The 18,436-nt window shown below is 50.6% G+C and overlaps 7 protein-coding genes across 7 annotated transcripts; all 7 read right to left on the reverse strand.

The window, feature by feature from the left end:
- Positions 1-58: 58 nt before the first annotated feature.
- Positions 59-1,403, reverse strand: BJY04DRAFT_50405 (putative dephospho-CoA kinase). Its single transcript, XM_073720524.1, has one exon. It carries the CDS (start codon positions 1,226-1,228, stop codon positions 404-406), a length of 825 nt encoding a protein of 274 aa, XP_073572040.1. The 5' UTR covers positions 1,229-1,403; the 3' UTR covers positions 59-403.
- On the reverse strand, positions 1,345-3,278 carry BJY04DRAFT_187420 (DUF3431 domain-containing protein). The gene is made up of 3 exons (XM_073711044.1): positions 2,526-3,278; positions 2,019-2,461; positions 1,345-1,967 (listed from the first exon to the last, which is right to left on the reverse strand). The coding sequence occupies exons 1-3, from the start codon at positions 2,903-2,905 to the stop codon at positions 1,750-1,752; spliced, it is 1,041 nt and encodes a 346-aa protein (XP_073572041.1). The 5' UTR covers positions 2,906-3,278; the 3' UTR covers positions 1,345-1,749.
- A 165-nt stretch (positions 3,279-3,443) lies between these two features.
- BJY04DRAFT_50411 (lipase family protein) lies at positions 3,444-4,743 on the reverse strand. Its single transcript, XM_073720525.1, has 5 exons — positions 4,666-4,743; positions 4,506-4,609; positions 4,283-4,448; positions 3,898-4,234; positions 3,444-3,836 (listed from the first exon to the last, which is right to left on the reverse strand). The coding sequence occupies exons 2-5, from the start codon at positions 4,588-4,590 to the stop codon at positions 3,537-3,539; spliced, it is 888 nt and encodes a 295-aa protein (XP_073572042.1). The 5' UTR covers positions 4,591-4,609; positions 4,666-4,743; the 3' UTR covers positions 3,444-3,536.
- Positions 4,744-6,174: 1,431 nt separating this feature from the next.
- BJY04DRAFT_187432 (cleavage and polyadenylation specificity factor subunit 5) lies at positions 6,175-8,135 on the reverse strand. Its single transcript, XM_073711045.1, has 5 exons — positions 7,986-8,135; positions 7,585-7,836; positions 7,257-7,504; positions 6,724-7,136; positions 6,175-6,668 (listed from the first exon to the last, which is right to left on the reverse strand). Exons 1-4 carry the CDS (start codon positions 8,024-8,026, stop codon positions 6,835-6,837), a joined length of 843 nt encoding a protein of 280 aa, XP_073572043.1. The 5' UTR covers positions 8,027-8,135; the 3' UTR covers positions 6,175-6,668; positions 6,724-6,834.
- A 154-nt stretch (positions 8,136-8,289) lies between these two features.
- Positions 8,290-12,486, reverse strand: BJY04DRAFT_187438 (a-pheromone processing metallopeptidase Ste23). Its single transcript, XM_073711046.1, has 2 exons — positions 11,577-12,486; positions 8,290-11,523 (listed from the first exon to the last, which is right to left on the reverse strand). Exons 1-2 carry the CDS (start codon positions 12,048-12,050, stop codon positions 8,434-8,436), a joined length of 3,564 nt encoding a protein of 1,187 aa, XP_073572044.1. The 5' UTR covers positions 12,051-12,486; the 3' UTR covers positions 8,290-8,433.
- A 494-nt stretch (positions 12,487-12,980) lies between these two features.
- On the reverse strand, positions 12,981-14,265 carry BJY04DRAFT_187440 (putative BYS1 domain protein). The gene has a single exon (XM_073711047.1). The coding sequence runs from the start codon at positions 13,648-13,650 to the stop codon at positions 13,171-13,173; it is 480 nt and encodes a 159-aa protein (XP_073572045.1). The 5' UTR covers positions 13,651-14,265; the 3' UTR covers positions 12,981-13,170.
- A 95-nt stretch (positions 14,266-14,360) lies between these two features.
- On the reverse strand, positions 14,361-18,433 carry hdaA (histone deacetylase hdaA). Its single transcript, XM_073711048.1, has 15 exons — positions 17,210-18,433; positions 16,869-17,157; positions 16,799-16,812; positions 16,603-16,741; positions 16,437-16,549; positions 16,251-16,378; positions 15,985-16,195; positions 15,818-15,929; positions 15,718-15,765; positions 15,606-15,669; positions 15,465-15,557; positions 15,326-15,411; positions 15,188-15,267; positions 15,032-15,138; positions 14,361-14,978 (listed from the first exon to the last, which is right to left on the reverse strand). Exons 1-15 carry the CDS (start codon positions 17,847-17,849, stop codon positions 14,721-14,723), a joined length of 2,382 nt encoding a protein of 793 aa, XP_073572046.1. The 5' UTR covers positions 17,850-18,433; the 3' UTR covers positions 14,361-14,720.
- Positions 18,434-18,436: the final 3 nt, after the last annotated feature.

Here is an 18,436-nt window from a genome sequence, read left to right on the forward strand (position 1 = left end):
GACCATCAGGTATGACCTTGCGCACGGACAGAACATGTTTCCAGCTTTGTAGGAATAGAGGATGATGAAGGTGCCAGGACGAGAGTATATCACCGTTACCGCGTCTCTCAGTTCCAGATGCTGCGGAAGAAGCAACAAAGCGATTGTCAGCGCCGAGCAGTTGTTAGCGTCTTATGAAGGAAATCGGGTCCCTAAAATAGGAGTGGACCCTTAATTAGGAAGGCGCAAACGAAGACAAACAGAGTCTATCGATCCCTTAGATCGACTATAAAAGACAAACTCCCATATATCTGAAATCAGAGATATACAAATATCTGACAGGGCTGGCTGAGCTCATAAATCATAATGTGCGGAGTAGCGCGCGATCTATAACTGATCAACATGATATTGGAAGACAAACGCATCATAGCTTTGCCTTCTCCGCCGCTTCCTTCCTTTCCCACCTTCGTCGAATCCCGTAATTCACTGCCAGATTCCACGCCGCAACACCAACTCCCAACGGCGGCGCCAGCAGCAAACACCAAGCCCACCACCGCGGACTCGTCCCCTGAATCTTCCCCAGCGCGCCTTTCACCTCCCGCTCCAACTCCTCCCTATCCCCATCATTCCAAACAATGACTCCCCTCCCACTGTCGACGCCTCGGAACTCAGCCTTCTCCACTTTCCCCTTGACATCGCCCTGGCTCAGAACTCGATTCTCCGCGTCCTCCGCAGAAAGATGCGCATCTCTCGCCCTTAACCGCGCCATCTGCACCTTCGGATCCGAAACCCCAACCACAACCACAGTTCCACAAATAAGATCCATCCCTGACTCAAACAGCAACGGGACATCCAAAACAACAGCCCAATATCCATGTAGGTAGTAGTAAACCAGCGCCTTATAAACCTCCCACCGCACAGCCGGATGCACGATCTTATTCAAGATCATCCGGTCTCGCTTTCTCTCCTCCGATGTTCCAAATACCCGCCGCCCTAGCGCCGGTCTATTGAGTCCGCGCGGGGCATGCTTGCTAGCAGGGTCTGAGGGGTTCGAAGGGAGAAGCAGGTCCGGCGTGCTGGGGCCGAAGTAGCTGACTATTGCGGCGTATCCGGGGGTTCCAGGCTCGACGACTTTGCGGGCGAGGTGGTCGGCGTCGATTATGGGGAGGGAGTAGGGGGGTGAAGAGAGGAGGGAGGAGACGGTGGATTTTCCGGTTGCGATTGAGCCTGTTAGGCCGATTATGAGCATTTTGGCGGCTGTTTTCTTGACGCGCTAAAGGTAATAAGGGATGGATAAGGGTATAAATGAGAGAAAATCGTGCTCTGGGGTTGTATTGGGATGGCGAAGAGGTAGCTGTTGGTTGTAGATGGGGAGCTTGAACCGGGTGAGTTCTCCGGGGCCGAGGTCCCGCCACGCCACTTGCAGCTGGCAGCTCTGGTTATCCGCAGTGACGACAATATGGGGTAAAATGGATCGACCATGGTTCTGATTAAAGAGTGGAATTAATCTTTTAGATCTTGCGTATCTGACATTAGGATATCGTGTCGTTATATCTATGGTTATTTTACAGCACTTTCAGCGTCATTATCGTCTGACAGCCCCGCAGCTAGGCGAGGTGAGCACAGAGAGACTCTTTGTCTGCAGTTGTTCTCTGGAGCTGTACCTCCGAGGCTAGCACGGAGAAGTCGCTGCCTTCTGCAGACATTTTACTGTCTCTGGGTGACAATCAGGACATAGTCGGTTCATGGCAAGTCCTGCAAACAACTTGATCATGGCGCCGGCTCTGGGAGCCCGCCCTTGCTAGGATCCTGTTTCTGTCCAGCCCAGCCTTTATTCGGCCAACCTTCCGGGAGAGTCGAGTATTTCGGGAGCATGTAGCGACCATCACACGCCTCATCGTTCGGACAGGTCAAGTCGCATAGTCCAAACACCTTGCAATAGCAATCTTCAGCCGAGGGGCAAAAGATTGCGTCCTTTCCAAAAATCACTGTGAGATGTTAGCTACATTCTCTTGTCATAGAAGAAGTATGGGACCTACTGTGCCATGAATATTCCATAATTCGCCCACTCAGGTCGTCCGTAAGATCCGTCTCCGACAGCCACTTGCGATACCGCACATAATCGCTCTTTGGCCGCTCGCGAATCTTCCAGCTCGTGACTCCGAACTGCGCACAGCATGATACGCCCACGGCCTCTGGGACCTCAACTCCGGGGAAGAGCTCCATGAAGCCATTTTTGAAGTATTCTCCAGCATGAACGTTCTCGCGGTGTGTGTCGCTCAGCGGATGGATCTCGACGGGGCAACCGAGAACCCAGACACAGCGGAGGTTCACGTAACCTTGTTTCTCGAGGTATGGAAGCTGGAAGTTGCGCAGCATCGGAACACCATCATAGTACGGATCGTCATTGTGCCATTGATATCGCTGGGAGTGAATGAACAGGATCGAATCAGGCAGATTATCGTAATTATCAATTATGTAACTTTTGGCGCAACCATGTTAGAGGGACAGTCTTCGAAGTACTCCGAGGCCGAAAAGACACTCACGTCAAATAAACCATAGACTCTCGCCCCTTATTTTCCTTCACCGTCAACGCAGCCTTTTTATTGTCCACCACATAGATATTCTTATGCCAGTCCGGGAAGAATTTGTGCAGCCACGAGGTATCATCGCTCTTCATGCTGGCCACGACCATGCTCTTTCTGATAGGTGCCGTCTCCCGCGCCGGAGTCGCCTGCCCCGAGTGTGGGTCTCGATTCGGACCTCCGAGGGCATCAGGGTCGTAAATTGTACTGTCGACATGTCGACGTGGCGAGGAATTGGAGAAGAAAAGAAAGTATAGAGCGAAAATAATGAATATCGTCAGGAAGATCGCTTTTTCTCGACTGCGACGGCGCGGACTGTTGACTCCGCTAAGAAAGAACATGGCTGACACACAGCGACTAGCACAGTGGAGGTCTTAAAGCTCGCGTTATAAAAATACGTGGTCGTTTCGTTGATTCGGTTCGGAAATCGAGCGTTAAGCCAAATCGACTGGGCAGCCGGTCATGGCTGCGCAGTCGACACCGGCCGGGAAGCGCGTGACTCGGAATGCACGCCGAATGAGACGGAACAGCTCTCCAAGGTGTGCTTGAAGCTGTGGTGGTGGGAGAGTGCAGGTTGTGGGAAAGGTTAGCTGGCCGTTGAAGATGGAGACAGTTGGCTTAAAATTGGGTCAGTTCGGGGTGGTTCAACCGTTCAAGTCGACCCCAGCCACGGGTGGAGCAGATCGACGGAACCATTCTTCTTCAACTCTCCAGAGTCCAGAGTCACCCAGTTGCACAACTTCACGGATATGTCAGGTACAGCATTTTCCTTTTGTCAGGTTATGAGCATGTTCCACGGCATCCTAACTCTCGTCGTTCTTTGATCGCGGCTACTACTCTCGACTTCGCTAGCCTCGCAAGAGGTCGAACGACCCCACTACTTGAGCATTGAATATGTTCAGGCTCATGTCATTGATTTCATCATATATATAAGGTCATCGCGATATAAAGCTATATACTAACTACCTACGTCTACTGGCAAGCAGATATGTCAATGAGGTACCAACTGTGCGATTCCGAAAGCTGAATAGCCTCGCCCGCGTTGCCTTCCCTCGATCCGATACCTTCGATAACCTGGACATCCGAGGTGGTGGGGGTCACGCCGTTGTCGCTGGTGATCCAGTACTCGGGGCTGGTGTGGCTGAAACCGAACAGCATGGGTGGAAGTCTGGGGACAATGTCGTTGGTGTGGGTGACGCGGTAGGTGCTGCCCTGGTTGGTGATGTGCGTTACAAGCTCCTCGTTACCGACGCGGGGACTGCCGTAAGGGTACTACGCGAACTGTCAGTACGGCTTTCTTACGGCTTCTGCATGGAAGGTGCATGGAACTCACAAGCTCAATGGCATAACCCTCGTTACGAAGCTGCGCTGCCCCAAGAGTTGCAATGGCGCCTCCGAAGCTGTGGCCGGTGAAGACAACAGTGTAGCCAGGGTAGGTGGCGAGAGCAGAATCAAGGCCTGACCTCAAAGAGTCGGCAACAACCTCCCATGATCTCCAGAATCCTCCGTGGACTTCACAACCACTGCAGATATTGTCGATCGGGTCCTTGCCAAAGTCCAGGTTCGCAATCCAGGTGTCGATGGTGCGGCTTCCACGGAAGGCCACGACGATCAACTCATTGGTTGCGTCTGTGGCGAGATAACCGGCAACGTCTCCGTATTCGTTCTCGCTGTTGCGCGTTAGCCTCGGCTTCTACAAAGTCTGAATGACCACATACGCATAGAACTCAGCCAGCGTTGTCGTATCAGCCGCCTGAACAGTCGGGCAATTTCCGGTAGCGCAGGTTAGCTTGCTGCCGGGGGAGTTTATGTTAGGTGTGCAGTACGATGCCGCAGAGTACTCCGCGAACAAGGTCAACTGCTGCAGAACGTCCGCCGAAACAGCTTGTCCCGTTAGCCTCTCTCCCTAGCTTCCTCAACAGGGTACATAGAAGAACATACCACGGCGGCTAAGAGGCGTCGGAGCAGCAACGGTCAACCCAGCAAGGGCTGCGACAACGGCAGGGGAGTATCCAAGACGAACCATAGCGTCAATATGCGTAACCCTTTAAGGTTATATAAGTATATATACGAGAAAGGAGAAAAGCAAGATAACCCACACCGCAGCACACCTTGACAGTCACAGACAGATCGGATCTCCCTCAATGATCTGCAGGAACAACCTCCTTATATACTTCTAGCTCTCGCGTCAGCAGACAACATTCCTCACACTCCAACTCCGAATTCAAATCAAGACTGGCACTCCAGGGACGCCAACCCAAGCCCAATCAGCCCGCTCACCCCCACCTCGCGGGGTACCCTAAAGTACGCGATACAACGTCCTCCTCATGAACCTTGAAGCCGCAGCGCCAAAACGAACAAATCCAAGCGCTCCTCTCCATCAGCCGGCCGCTGGTGGCGATGATCCTCCCCTTTCTAGAAGGAATCCCGTGGACCAGTGCAAGCCTGCTAAAGCCTAAGTACATAAACTAGCTTCCTTTCCTCCATGCCAAACGGCAGATCAATCTATCAACCGCCCGAGCCAGCAGGCTGCAGAACTGCGAAGCCATCAAGCAACGTGACTGGCCCAACCTGCAGTTGATGTATTAATTGGCCAGTCCACCAAGTGTTGAAAAACCAGTTGACGCCAGCTTGGAAGCAAGGTGCGAGTCGTGAAGAAAAGCAACGAGCTAATCAGGAGCAGTGTACGGATCATGCCCTGGGTGCCAAGTATCCCAAGCGTCTAAGGGCGAGGGGATCGTCAGTGTCGGGCAATCAGCGTTCGGCACTTAACGAGTCGACCTCGCCAGTAGCTCCGTAGATGGGGTCCGTTTCTTGCATGATTCTGCTTGAAGGTAACGTTAGTGAGGGGGAAAAGTTGTTTCTTTCATGGAGTTTCGAGAGAAACTCCGGAGCGTAGGAATTTCCTTCTTCCGAGCATGATGAAAATAATAGGCACTCCGGAGTATAGGTAGTTAGCAGTGAGCACCAGGGCTACCTCCGAACGCTGAAGCCCATGTCCCTGATACATCAAGATACAAATAAATCGGACTTAATCCCCAAGCCTAAAATAATCTCGAGTCCGAACCAACATCCGAGTCCCGCGCCATCTCACAATAAAAAGCAACATATCAGATTCAGATCACATAGGTATATCTTCCGGCGTCGTACAAGCACGGTCTTGTGCTCTCCGCAACTCACGAGTCGAGTCCCTCGCATATCAAAGGAATATGACCACCAAGATACATCCCTACTTGTAGATGCATGTAAGCACTAAGCATGGCCGACTGATCAGCGATCAATGTTACAATGGATGACCTACAGTGCCCACTGCCATGCTTTGTGAATGAGTCGAAGCACTGGCCATGGGGTTCTGTTGTACTCCAGTGAAAAATCCTAAACAGTCAGAACTTGGTCTAACAGGGTATACTATATATTATCAGATTAGGAGAGATTCCATTAAAGAACCTACTTGGTATTGTATACGTCTATCTCTGTATAAAGTTTTCCATTCACTTTTGAAAGCTCATGGTACGCTTGCTTACCGGGAATAACCTCGCAAAGGCATATCCCCCCTCGGCCAACAAAGCAGTGTCAGCTAGCCGACAATATAATCAATAACAGGTAAAGTGCTACGAGAAATACTCTCTTCATGCAAGGCACGACTGCATTCTCATTTCCATCATGCATCTAGATTCTACTGTGGATCAAGCACGGCATCGCCCGGCGTGGCCTAATCTGACATCGGGGTAAATCGTCGCCACTGTCCCTGCCATGATGCGGATAGGGCGATTTTTATTCGGCGGCTTCTGTTTTGTTTTAGATGTTACTCTGCAAGTGTCTGGGGATCCACTAGGCATGGTATGATGTATGGAGTAGATGCGGGTGAGGCGGTATGAATGTTCAATGAGGAAGTAGTTCAATCTGATTTGAATTTATTGGATTAGCTTGTACCGACCCGAACCAAAGATGATGTCGCTCCCCAACGCCGGCCGTAAGAAATACATAGAGAGATAGAGCACATGCATCTTCAAGGAGTGAAGAACAGAGATCTGGGAGCTTGCAGTGGTGGTGTCGTGAGTCTCAGATGTGGTGATCAGATCATCACGATACATTTTTTGACGCCTGATGGTATTGCGCATCAGCAATTGGACCCCCGAGCAGGAAATGAGTCACTAACCGCCGCAGCCGACAGCCAACTTGAAGCCACCAACGGACTCATGATTCTCCTTTCACTGCCTGAACAAGAAACACCCCGAACCTGGTCATTCAGCTTGAGCACCTCCAACTCTCACTGCCCCTGCCCCTGCCCCCCATTTTCCGCCCCCTCATTATAATCCGTCATCCCCGCGTCCTCCTCCTTCACCTCACTCCCAACAGCCAGCACCTTAGTGCGAGGAACATGTCCCTCCGGCAGACCAGTGCCGGGAGTAAATGCAACGACATTATCATTCTCATCCACAAACTCAAAGTTATACCGCGACAAGAGATGCGGGATCGACGAGAGCTGCGGGCCATAGCGCTGGTTATTGTCGTATAGCTCGAAGAGCGGAACGGCGAGTAGTTTCATGTTCTTTGGGACGGAGAGGACCTCTACAGTCACAAACGCGCAGATTAGCATCAGATCGGGCTCAATACCTGTTTCGAGAGCCCTACTGGGAGGCTGGGGCTCTTCTGTAGCAAGTCATCGGGGGTATTGATTGATCCACTCACTCTTTTTAGGAAGCTGAATAAAATAAAGCTTCTTGCACTCCTTCGGTCGCGTAACGTGCCCAGGAAGGAAAGGGTACATGAAGGTCTCGAAATTCGGCCGCCACCATTGAGCCAATGTATCACCAATCTCCCAATCCTCATTCACACCTTCACCGGAGAACTGCGATCCCACAGGCGCAAGACGCTCGTTCAGTCGCTTTTTGAAGCCCTCAATCTCATCATCGTCATGGAGGAGGTAGTCGCCAGGGCTGCACCGGAAGTTTCAATGTCAGTAACTTCGATCATAGAAATATGCTAATCAGGGAGAGTAAAAGGGGGGTAACCGTACAGTTTGAAGAACGCATTCGCAATCTGCAGCATGAGCACATGCGGGTGGTTATGTTCATGGCAGACGAGGATCCCCTCGCAGGTACGCCTCATACCATGTTCGTTGTAGTGTTCTTCGAGACGCTTCAGGCGCGCGAGCACGGAGGGGTCTTCTTCTGGTTGTGTTTCCTTGGTGCCGAATGTGTAATTGGAGAGGGGGTAAAGGCGGATTGTGTCGGGCTGTTTTGCGGAGAAGTCGGGGGGTGTTATGGGACTGGGCATATCGAAATGTTAGATGTGGCAGAGATATGTAGAGGAGGAAGTAAAGTGAAGAGGTTGAAGGGAGAGGATGGAGCTAGGTTGAGCTTGAGAAAGAGGTGCGGGTTGGCGCTGGGCTGGGATGGAGATGAAGGGAGAACACACGGCTGGCTGCTTTGCATTACTGTGGTGGTGGTTGTTGACATCTTGACGCTATGGTTTGATTGGAGGATAGGAGGCCCTGCGTCACTGATGAGGGGATTTCGAATAGGTAGAAGAACTAAATATACAAGAACTAGAAAGTGATATTGTTATTGCCCTTCTTGAGCTCTGAGGATGTTGTGATTGGTGTCCGAGCTCCGATCGCAAGAATATCGGCCCGTGCTCCAGCAACGAAGTACAGAAAACAACGACAAGCAGTAGAAGCCATCTAGATAGAGGATTATATTACAAGCGAAGGGTTTATGTCAGTTTATAGTATTTTCGTGTTGAATGCCTTTATTTCTACATCTCAGAAAACCGCATCTCGCCACTACACCACACCCCATCCCATCCATCAACCCAAACCAATGCATGAAATGACGAGACTAAAAGACACATTTATCCAGAAAATCTAAAGTTTAGCATCAAAGTCTTCGAACTCGCTAAAGTCCGTGACAGCACTGGGGCCAGTGCTAACAGCCAAGCGCGCCTTGAACTCCGTAACATTGGTGATATAGGTTGGGCCCGCGCGAGCCTTACCAGCACCATTGGTAAGGGCATGCTCTTCTGAATCTTCCTTGGACTCGACACCAAGCTGCTTGATTATCAAGCCGAAGTTCTGATCAAGCTTCTCAAGAGCAGGCTTAATCTGTTGTTCGGAAAGGCTCAGGTCGGAGGTAAGGTATGTTTTGAGGACGGACAGAACTTGGGTCTGGTCGCTGGGCGAAACGCCTTCGAATGCAACGCTAAGGCGGTCAGTGTCTGCAGCAAAGCCAGCAGCCTCGAGCTGCTTGGCAAGGAGCGCGACGAGGCGTGCTTTCTGCTCCTTGGGCTCGGCGACGTGTGGGCCGGCTTGGGCCTTCATGTGGATGGCAAGCTTAGCCCTGGTGGAAGACTCAGGGTCGATGGCTTGCTTGTAAAACTCGGTAATATCCGATTTAGTCAACTCCCGGACACGAGCGGCATCAGTCTCGTTCTGCAAGAAATCGTAGTATTCGGAGCCAATGTGAGACCAGTAACGAGAAGTCTCTGAGCTCAAATTCTTGAGCTTCTCCAGCCTCTTATTGATGACACTGCGCTTGTGGCCCTCGAACTCGTCCTCCGACATAGCTTCCAACGTCTTACCAAAGTTGGTCAAGAAAGAGTCAATGCGAGACTCTAGATACTGTGCTGTGCGCTCACTCTGAATAATCACACGGTAACCGATAGTTGTAGAGGAGTAACGAGCACCACTCCAGACAACATAACCGAGCTGCTCCTTGCTTCGAAGCTGGTCGAAAGCAGGCTCGTCGGTCATCTGAGCGAAGAGCAGAAGCTTCGAGCGCAGCACATCGTCATTGATAGCACCAATGAAGAGGTAATACTCAATACAATGGTTGACGTTGGCCGGATCCTTGAGGAACCGTTCGTAAATGTAGTTCGATCCAGGAGGAATGATTAGATTGCGCCTGACGTTCCACTGAGACTGCGGCAGAGGTCGGCTTTTCAGAATCGACTCAACAGTGTCAGTCATCCGCAGCGCATCCTCTTTGTAAATGTTGCCGTGTGCTAGAACCTCGATGTGGTTCTGGCGCAGGAGCTGAGGGAAAAAAAATTGGATATCCTCAGCCTCAATGTGCTCGAGCTCGGCGGCGTATTGTTCGTTGGTCCAAGTCCGCTCCGCAGTCAGGTACCGAGTGTAGTCTCCAACCTGGTAGTAAGGCTGTTGATATTCGGCATTCTTGTATCCTCGAGACAAACGCTCTTTAATAACCCGGAAGCGGTCAGGGTTAATAACCAATTCAGTCATGCTTGTAACGACCTTCTCCAGTAGCACGGCCATCTTGTCGTTATATCCTCCAACGGAGATATCCAAACCAAAGACGCTGGCGGAGAGGTGATAATCCAAGCCAGCAAGTTCCGCGTCGTAGGAGTACTCAACCAAAGCATCTCTAACAAGCTCACAGTACAGCTTTGACTTGACTAGGTTAGCAGGCGTAGCCCAAACTAGCGGGTTTCTCAGGGTAACATCAACTGTGGCCTTGGGGACCCAGAAGCGATCGTCCTTCTTGAACCATAGACGGACGTGATCATCGTGGCGAATGAGCTTTGGGGTCTTCGCAGGTTCGGAAACCTCCTTCTTCTCCACAGACAACCTGGTAGGCACGAACTCGTTCTTATGCGGGATGTGCAAGTCAGACAATCGGGTCTCTGGGGTAGTATCCAACGCCGCACGAATATCGGCCATGAAGTCCTGGGGAACATCCTCGACCTTGTACTCGGTTCCGTACCACTTCTCCTTGGTGTTCCAGTCGCCTGGGTAATCCTGAGCCACGATGATCATCTTGAAGTTATCCGCACGTAGGTATGAAAAAGCCTTCTTTATACCCTCTGGATCGAATCTTCTGAGCAGAGTTCCACTGAGCAGCCATTCGCGCGGCAGGGGCTTCTGCATAACGGTGCTCAGGCGACTAGTAAAGCGGCTTGCGGGGGACTTCTGTTTAAATTTGAATTCCACCTCTGCCAGATTCTTCATTTCCTCAAAGATCCACTCCTCCGGCTCTCGCTCCTTGATCATCGCGATGTACTCGAAGATCACCTTGACGACCTGCTGGTATTGTTTCAAGCCTTCCTGCGTCAACCGCACGGAGACCGTAAAGAATGCAGCTCCAGGACACACCGGCATAACGCCAGATGACAACCCATTCGCCCAGCCCTTGGCCTTGATATATGCCAAAATACTGCCTGGGCCTTCGTGGCCTATAAGATGGCTAATGTAGCGGCTCGGTTGAGTCTCATACAAGTTCTCCTCATCCAGGAATGGAAAGTAAATATCCACTGAGCGTGAGTCCATCACGGGCTTAGCAAAGATCTGCTTACACATATCATTAGGAAGCCAGATTGGAACGTTATCCCACCGGTTCTGGGCCAAATCCTTATTCTTGACATCCGCAAACAATTCTGACACCCATTGCTCTAGCTCGTCTAGCGACTCACGGCCCAGAACGACCAACTTCATCCTATTAGCCGAGTAGTGTTTCTCATAGAAATTGATAAACTCATTGCGGATGTCCACACCGCGTTTCTGCGGCTCCTCCTTCAGTGTCTGCAAATTTCCAGTGGAGAAATGGTTATACGGATGCGCTGGGTTCGACAGCGATTTGTTGAGTTGCATCAAACGCCACAAGTCACTCTGGAGGTTCTTCTTGTTCTCTGAGTCTACCGCTCGCAATTCACGGTCGAGCGTGTTCTCTAGGAAAAGAGGTGATACAAAGAATTGCGCAAAGCGGTCAAGAGCACCATACAACGGCGACTTCGCGGTAGAGGTATCAGAATTAGCCGACGAATCCGCCGGAGTGCCATTCGTGTTTCCATTCGGCGTAGACTGCCCACTTGAGTCCCCGTTGGCTGTTCCTGTGGCAGACACTTCAAAGAAATAGTTGGTCTCCGTACCAGCGGTGTAGGCATTGGACGACCCGGAGTGGGAGGCTAGGAATTGATTGTACGCATTCTCCTTGGGATACTAGCAGAAAATGACCGTTAGTAATGTTCATGCGAGAGATGATTGAAGAGTACCTTTTCAGTTCCCATAAAAAGCATGTGTTCCAGGCTATGAGCAAGACCTTGCAAGTCCTCGGGATCACTAAAGCTCCCCACGTTAACATCCAGGGCGGCTGCGGCCTTGTCCGTCTCCGCATCGTGCACCAACAGAGCCTCAAGCTTATTGGGAAGCTGTATGACCCTGTAAGAGCGGTCATCCAGAGAGGGCTTCTCCAGCCCCTCTATCAGGCGCTCAACCAGTCCCGTTGTCATATTTCGTGTCGCCGTAAAAGTCGGAAGAGGGGAGATGCGGTTGAAAGAGTAACTCGACGGACGAGAAAAGGGCGGAAAGATATGCGCGGATGCGGAACGCGAGTGAGGGGCGACCGGTAAGATGGCGCCTATGGCAGCAGGGAGGCGATAAGCTCGGGATTGGATTAGGAATGAGCTGTTGGGTATGCGTTCGTTCCACAGGCGGCACGCTGATGAGGAGGACCTTGGGAGTTTCATATGCAGGAAGCGCGGCGGAGGGGGTCAGGCAGTTTCAACCCTGGGAGGTTGCCCGGGACAATCAATAATAGACTAGTGAGCGACTAGTTCCAGCCTTTGAGTTAATAAAGGCCGGTTGAGATGAGAATTGGGCGGGAATAGAACGAGGCAGCGGAGCGAGATAAAGAAGGTGAGCCTGATGGCGTCGTGATGAGGCTTGGACACGCCACAGTTCCCTCCACAAAATGGAGGACGGATACACAAGAGCGGCCCAGAAATACGCAGTGGGGAAGTTTCAAACGAAAGGGGTGATACCGGGAATGCGTACCTCAAGAGTTTATACACCGCAAGATCAATCACGCCTGAGAGGAATTCCTGGAGCTGCACATGTGGACGATCCATCTGTTCGGCATCACCAGCGGCGGGGCGGTGAGGCAGTAGGTGGTTATAGTTACCGGTACCTCGGAGAAATGGACGAACCCATTGGCATCCTCAACGGGAAGTTCTTATAGAGAATGGATTGATTGGTAGGTTACTACTCTTCAGGGCTGGAGTAATTTGGCGAGGCTGGCCCCCTGGGTCTGGCCTAGGCTGGGGCGCTGGCGGCTGGACCTGCAGCTTCACGAGGCTCAACTTTCAAGACAAACGCATGGAGAATAAAAACATTCGAGAGCGATCTGAGCGAGCCTTCTTAAATACGATGGTTCGTGTCAGCCTTTCAGCCTTTGGCCAATAATTTATCTGTACATCGACGTACATATGTCATGGCCAATAAAAGGAGCCACCTTCGAATGTCTTGCTTGTGGAGGGTGGGTTGCTATTCGCACACTACCCTAACTTCTTTTGGCTTATCATGCAGTGCAACTAGTTAGTAGACCAGCATCTTTAAATGAATTGCATTGCTGTTTGGTCTTGGGCTTTTCTATGGGAGGTTTGGGCTGTACTGTATGAGGCAAATGGTATAAGAAGGACTCAATTAAGTATGCCTATATATGTCGTGATTGAATATTGTCCTTGACAGGTTCATCTATATCCTCACCAGACTAACAAACAGGAAAGAGTACATTGACATCTTGCAGCGTAGTCACAGAAATAAGTCCATAAAGTCACTCAGCCACATTCGATTTAAGCAAATTCGACCCTAAGCAGGGCATTCCTCCGCACAAAGCGTTAGCGTCTTGTCCGAAGAAGCCTCGCAAGTCTTAACCTGGCTCCCAGCAGGCTGAGTCCCATCCGGCCAGCAAATAGTTGGGCAATTCTCGTTATCAGAAGTAACACTAAGCACCTGACCCTGGAACGCAGTTCCAAAGACTGTTGAGAGGTCGTACCACACCTGGCTGGGGTCAAGGGTGTACGCGAAGTTCAACTGTGGGCTGCCGTTGTAGAGGCCATCAGCCTGACGTGTGATCTTGAGAGAGATGCCGCCAGAGGTAGGATCACGGTGAAACTGTTCGCTGAAGGTCTCCCCAGACTTGATTGTGTGAACTTGGCTAACGGAGCCGCCAACAGACCAGAGGTAGACGGTGGCCGGGCAGTTGTTGTGAACTCTCGCGTTGCCGACGGCGGTGGCAAGGGGGGTTAGGGCCGCAACGGTAAAGGCAGCGAGGTTGGTAAAGTGCATCCTGAAAGTCTAAAGACAGTAACTTGTGGCTTGGTTGGGTGAGGATAGTAGAAGGCTTTCTTTGAGTGAGGGTTGATATTGGTTCTCTTGCACGGGGGATGTAGCCATGCTTATATAGTTTTATCTCTGCACATCAACACTACCCTAGTCAAACCGAGTATTGAGTCCAAGTCACTGCTTTCCTCACCGTATCATGGAACTCACCCAATACTCGCTTGGTCGAGTAATCTCGATGACCGCATTCATTTTCCTATGTCCCCATTGAGCAGGGCTGGAAAACAAGACAGCCTGATGTAAATAGGCGCTAGAGTCAAGCGAGATTCAAGGATTGGCCATGTCGTGGAGTATACGAGCAGAGATAGCGAGACAAGAGTCATCCGCGGGGTGGAGTGAGACAGTTACATCCTGAACGGAGCGAACGGAGGAAGAACCGGCGATCATGTCAAGATCAAAGACAAGTCAGGCTGGACTGACAAGCCCAATCATGATGCATCATGCTTGGGCATGATGGAGTTGGCAAGGACTAGCTTTGCAGATGTCTCAAGGGGTTTGGTGGGACGATCAGGATTTAGGGATATACGCCGCGCCGTGAGGATGCAGTTTACCGAAAGCAGTCTCGTATATGACGGAGTTGGAGGTATCTATTGATAGCATGGGCGCAGCTTGGCTCCCTTGTATGTCTCAGTCATCATCTGACTCCTTTCGCGGTACTCAGTTAGAGGATGCATTGGGAGGACAGACCAAGTGTAGGTGGGGGACTGAACACCACCCCCGCGAGGTTCTCCGGAGTACAAGACGCCAAGATGTGGGGAAAGTAAATTCATTTAGATGTCGTCGGGCTAAGATGACTTTAAGAAAAAGATGCCCTTTCGCTAGGTTTCACTTAGCACTCTGATCATCTCAAGCCACTTATATTGTTCGCAAACCACAGGCTAGTGGGCCACGCCTGGCTTCGCAAAGAAAAAAAAAAGACGAGAAATCACAATACTCTCAACCAAATATTCCAATCCAACCCAAGATGGCTAAAAATAAATGAAAATTCAGTGTCGCAAGATACCGCTGATGAAATATCAGACTGCTCTCGGAGTGCCCTTCGCGACCTTATCCTTCGTTGGGGAGCGGTTCGCGGGCTTCTCATCTTCCATGGCATCGCTATCAGGCACCATAACACGTTGCTCAACCCAGTCGAAAACCTGTTCTTTGTGGTGCACCAACATCTCGCTAAGTCCATTTTTGGGCGATTCAATGAGGTATCCGTAGCGCTTGGAAGGCTTGCGCCCTGAAGTTTTCCATACTCCATGCGAGTGTGACACAAACACAAGCGAATTCTGGCCAAGTCAGTAAGGCTTCTGGTAAGCAGGAAGTGTCAAAATTAGCTCACATCTCTGTACCATCTCGACAGCCAGACCTGGGTATGTGAAGCAACTGCACGGACTGGGTTCTCTGCAACAAATGAAATGACGCCATTGACTCGGTTGTACAGGGTTTCTGTCCATCAATTAGCTCTCGCCTGCAGGTACCGTGCCGTGTTCCCGACCTCTATTAATCAGAAGATTTGCAACTCCGAAAAAAGCATTTCCGATACCGACGAAAAATATCTCCGTCGCTTGATTAGGCCTAATTCGGGATGTTATTCTGAAGACTAGTTTTGAATGGAAGAGTCATTCAAGCTTACTCGATGTAATTGTCCCACAAATATCCGGCCAGCTCTTCGGTGACCGTGGGACGGTTCTCATCTTCATCCTCGAACTTGTTTGATGACTGGTTGTGTTCGTCAGAGCAGGCCGCAATGACGGTCTTGATCATATACTCACAGAATCTGTAGTGACATGCTTTGGGATGTTCACGTCAATCACAGCATATTCCTTGCTGACAGCCCACTGAACGTAATCCTTCATGACATCAGCCTTATTCAGTCAGTGAGGCCATCGCAGCAGGAATGGATGTGCACTTACCAGCCAGCAATTATGCGCTTCCAACCTGTTAGTAACCGGGTGAGGCAGTCCCATGATCTCAGGCCTTTTTAAGGTCAGCTATGGTAATTCAATGCCCCGAGGAGTAACTCACGGGTCGTGAAAGAAGACTAAGAGCGGAGTTGCTTGATTGTAGTTGGGACTTTGATGGATTAGCTCCTATTTTAGTGGTACTTTAGCCTTCTCGCGCCTACCTTGCTAGAACCTGGTTTTCGAAAGACTTTGATATAGCGGTGCGATAAATGTAAAGTGCGGTGAGCTTGTAGTTGTCATACAGCTGCTTCGCCTGGTATGCTCGGATAACATCTGCAGAATCATGAGCCCTCCAGATATCGCGCCCCACTCAAGCCGCTTCACTCACCATGTAGTCTATCAGTCCAGAGTCCTTCCCCTTTCGGCCCCTTGGGGTACATGCAGTGCCAGTGACTTGACTGGATCATGATGACTCGCCGAACAGTGGAAATCGCCATCTCTGAAGGCGAGGTAGATTGCAATCGGTCAGGGGGGTCACCCATCAGTGTCTTCGTGACTGCAAGAGCAGACTTCGAAATAGATCTAAAATTATATCCACCCTATAATCATTCTGTTAGCCTGGCGAGGGTCGGGAAGCAGAAAAGTCAGTCTGACCTCCAAACAAACAGCAACCTTCCCTTGTGCTAACGTCATTAGCATGTGTGTCATATGAGCGTAGCATGCCGGGGTAACAAAGCATCCGCCCAGTTCATCGCCCACAGCTGCGTCGAAACCGGATGCAACTATATAGATTTAGTTAGTTCATTGTCCTTGTGAATGGGCGCCGGGAACATTGCGTACTTATGACCAGATCAGGATCAAACTCTTGCGCAATAGGCATGACAACCTGCTGAAACGCATACATGTAGTCGCCATCACCCATCCCTTGGCTAGGCCATGGTATATTGACATTCCTAGAGAGATAGTCAGTGGTGGTTGGAGAATGGATACTACATTATGAACCGACCTCCCTACACCTGCACCAGCGCCGCAGTGGTCCCAGTCGCCCTCATCGCCTCCAGGGTAGAACTTTCCGTCTTGGAAGACATGTATAGAGATGTACAAAACATTGGGATCGTCATAAAAAGCCTTCTGGATGCCATTTCCTGTATTATGTCAGCAGTGGCCCCGACTAACTCGGAAGTCTAAGTAGGAGCAATTACCGTGGTGAACATCCCTTCGTGGTAAGTCAGTGTTTTTCTGTGCCAATTTCACATTGAGGGGGAAACATACCAGTCAAGGATAAGGATCCTCCTACAACGATCTCCAAGTTGTTTCTGGCAAACACGAGCTGCAACCGAGACGTTGTTGAAGAGGCAAAATCCCATAGTCTTGTCCTCTTCTGCGTGATGGCCAGGTGGTCGAATAACAGCAATTGCATTCTTAACCTTTCGAGTAGCAACAGCCAAACACGTTTCAATGGCCCCACCAACAGAGAGCAAAGATGATGCGAAGGTAAGTTTGTTGAAATATATCGAGTCACGAGTATGCTCCAAGGCGATCAATTCCTCGTCAGACATGTCTATTAAGTATGTTAGTGCTTGGATTTCATCATGATACCGGAGAAATTATACCTCTCGTGCTCTCCACAAACGCGTAGTGAGCCTCGGTATGAACAGACAATATTTCTTCTTCCGTGGCGTTGCGAGCATTGATACGTTTTAGCGGTCGAGCGACAAGGGGTCGTGTGGACTCAGCATCATCCACAAGTCCTGCACGGCAGAGCTCCTTGAAAATGTAGTAAATTCTTCGTGGGTCTTCGGGGTGCACATCTAAAGTTGGTCTCACTTCACAGTGGTAGCGCATCTGGACATCGTAGCAGAGACCCGATGGAAGAGAAGCAAGTGGGAGTCCAGTATGCGGGCCATCTTCGTCAGGCCAATCTGAATTCTCATCAACCAAGCTATCCCGGTCCCCAAGGTCGATATCAGTAGTATTGGTAGTGGGCGCTGGCTCTGCGGTATTTTTTGGCGGAGAGGCTCCGTGTTTGTCTGTGATTGCAGAAGCTTCAAGTGAGTGCGGATTACCGGTCTGGGTGATCACAGGCATCTTCATAGGCTGGCTTAGCAGCGGTGGCGTCAGGTAAGGATCGGATACCCCATTAAGCCGCCCTTCAGCTGTTTCCCGGAGACTATCTGTTATTGACTGTGAGACGGTAGGGTTGGCAGCATGAGATCTAGCCTCCTCCATCACAGTATCTTCATCCCCAGCCATTGTTATTGGATGCAAATAGGAAGGACCTTCTTTGTCTCCTTTGTCACGACACGAGGAATGGCTGCGCTAGTACCTCATGACCAACTAAGGATGTACTTCGGGTTGCTCACAGTTCGCACCTCGGTGGTAGAAGGGGGAGTGCAGATAGAAAGGTATTTAGGATTCAAAGGAAATCCCAATGAGAGTTTGAAAACTTGAAAGTGAAGCAATGTAGGATGGGAAGATCGTAAGAGGGTGGTATACGACGGGGAGTGGAACAAGAGGAACTAGATAACTTCTAGGTTCAAAACCCAAATGTCCGCAAATCACAGGTGCGCCGACACGATTGGAAACAACGCCAGGGAGAAAAATAAAAGGGATGGGTTTAGCGGGGCTCACGTCTGTCCATTCAAATTTCAGCAAATCTGTTGGAGAGCTGTATGGCCACAACGCGGGCACCAAGTGAGGGCGCTCTGGCGTTGGAGTTGGTTGATGGAGCTCTACGATTGCGACGGAGTTTAGGTCGGGGAGCTGCCAAAACGCCTTTCACGTGACCACTACTTCCCCAGTCATCGAACACCAATTTGAGTGGATTTCGTGGGATAGCG

This window comes from Aspergillus karnatakaensis (genome assembly GCF_047715665.1).
Source record: "Aspergillus karnatakaensis strain CBS 102800 unplaced genomic scaffold BJY04scaffold_20, whole genome shotgun sequence".
Taxonomy (NCBI): domain Eukaryota; kingdom Fungi; phylum Ascomycota; class Eurotiomycetes; order Eurotiales; family Aspergillaceae; genus Aspergillus; species Aspergillus karnatakaensis.

What these genes read in the sequence shown, in the direction of transcription:
- BJY04DRAFT_50405 (XM_073720524.1), bottom strand. Translation starts at nt 1,228, where the DNA reads ATGCTCATAATCGGCCTAACAGGCTCAATCGCAACCGGAAAATCCACC.
- BJY04DRAFT_187420 (XM_073711044.1), bottom strand. Translation starts at nt 2,905, where the DNA reads ATGTTCTTTCTTAGCGGAGTCAACAGTCCGCGCCGTCGCAGTCGAGAA. An exon ending in GAGTCTATGGTTTATTTGAC is followed by an intron (nt 2,462 to 2,525) that starts GTGAGTGTCTTT and finishes TTGCGCCAAAAG; the next exon opens with TTACATAATTGATAATTACG. An exon ending in TATGGAATATTCATGGCACA is followed by an intron (nt 1,968 to 2,018) that starts GTAGGTCCCATA and finishes AACATCTCACAG; the next exon opens with TGATTTTTGGAAAGGACGCA.
- BJY04DRAFT_50411 (XM_073720525.1), bottom strand. Translation starts at nt 4,590, where the DNA reads ATGGTTCGTCTTGGATACTCCCCTGCCGTTGTCGCAGCCCTTGCTGGG. An exon ending in GACGCCTCTTAGCCGCCGTG is followed by an intron (nt 4,449 to 4,505) that starts GTATGTTCTTCT and finishes TAACGGGACAAG; the next exon opens with CTGTTTCGGCGGACGTTCTG. An exon ending in ACGCTGGCTGAGTTCTATGC is followed by an intron (nt 4,235 to 4,282) that starts GTATGTGGTCAT and finishes AACGCGCAACAG; the next exon opens with CGAGAACGAATACGGAGACG.
- BJY04DRAFT_187432 (XM_073711045.1), bottom strand. Translation starts at nt 8,026, where the DNA reads ATGTCAACAACCACCACCACAGTAATGCAAAGCAGCCAGCC. An exon ending in GTAATGCAAAGCAGCCAGCC is followed by an intron (nt 7,837 to 7,985) that starts GTGTGTTCTCCC and finishes CGATATGCCCAG; the next exon opens with TCCCATAACACCCCCCGACT. An exon ending in TATTCAGCTTCCTAAAAAGA is followed by an intron (nt 7,137 to 7,256) that starts GTGAGTGGATCA and finishes TTGTGACTGTAG; the next exon opens with AGGTCCTCTCCGTCCCAAAG.
- BJY04DRAFT_187438 (XM_073711046.1), bottom strand. Translation starts at nt 12,050, where the DNA reads ATGAAACTCCCAAGGTCCTCCTCATCAGCGTGCCGCCTGTGGAACGAA. An exon ending in TTTTTATGGGAACTGAAAAG is followed by an intron (nt 11,524 to 11,576) that starts GTACTCTTCAAT and finishes ATTTTCTGCTAG; the next exon opens with TATCCCAAGGAGAATGCGTA.
- BJY04DRAFT_187440 (XM_073711047.1), bottom strand. Translation starts at nt 13,650, where the DNA reads ATGCACTTTACCAACCTCGCTGCCTTTACCGTTGCGGCCCTAACCCCC.
- hdaA (XM_073711048.1), bottom strand. Translation starts at nt 17,849, where the DNA reads ATGGCTGGGGATGAAGATACTGTGATGGAGGAGGCTAGATCTCATGCT. An exon ending in AGCATGTCACTACAGATTCT is followed by an intron (nt 15,412 to 15,464) that starts GTGAGTATATGA and finishes GAACACAACCAG; the next exon opens with TCATCAAACAAGTTCGAGGA. An exon ending in TGTCGAGATGGTACAGAGAT is followed by an intron (nt 14,979 to 15,031) that starts GTGAGCTAATTT and finishes TGACTTGGCCAG; the next exon opens with AATTCGCTTGTGTTTGTGTC.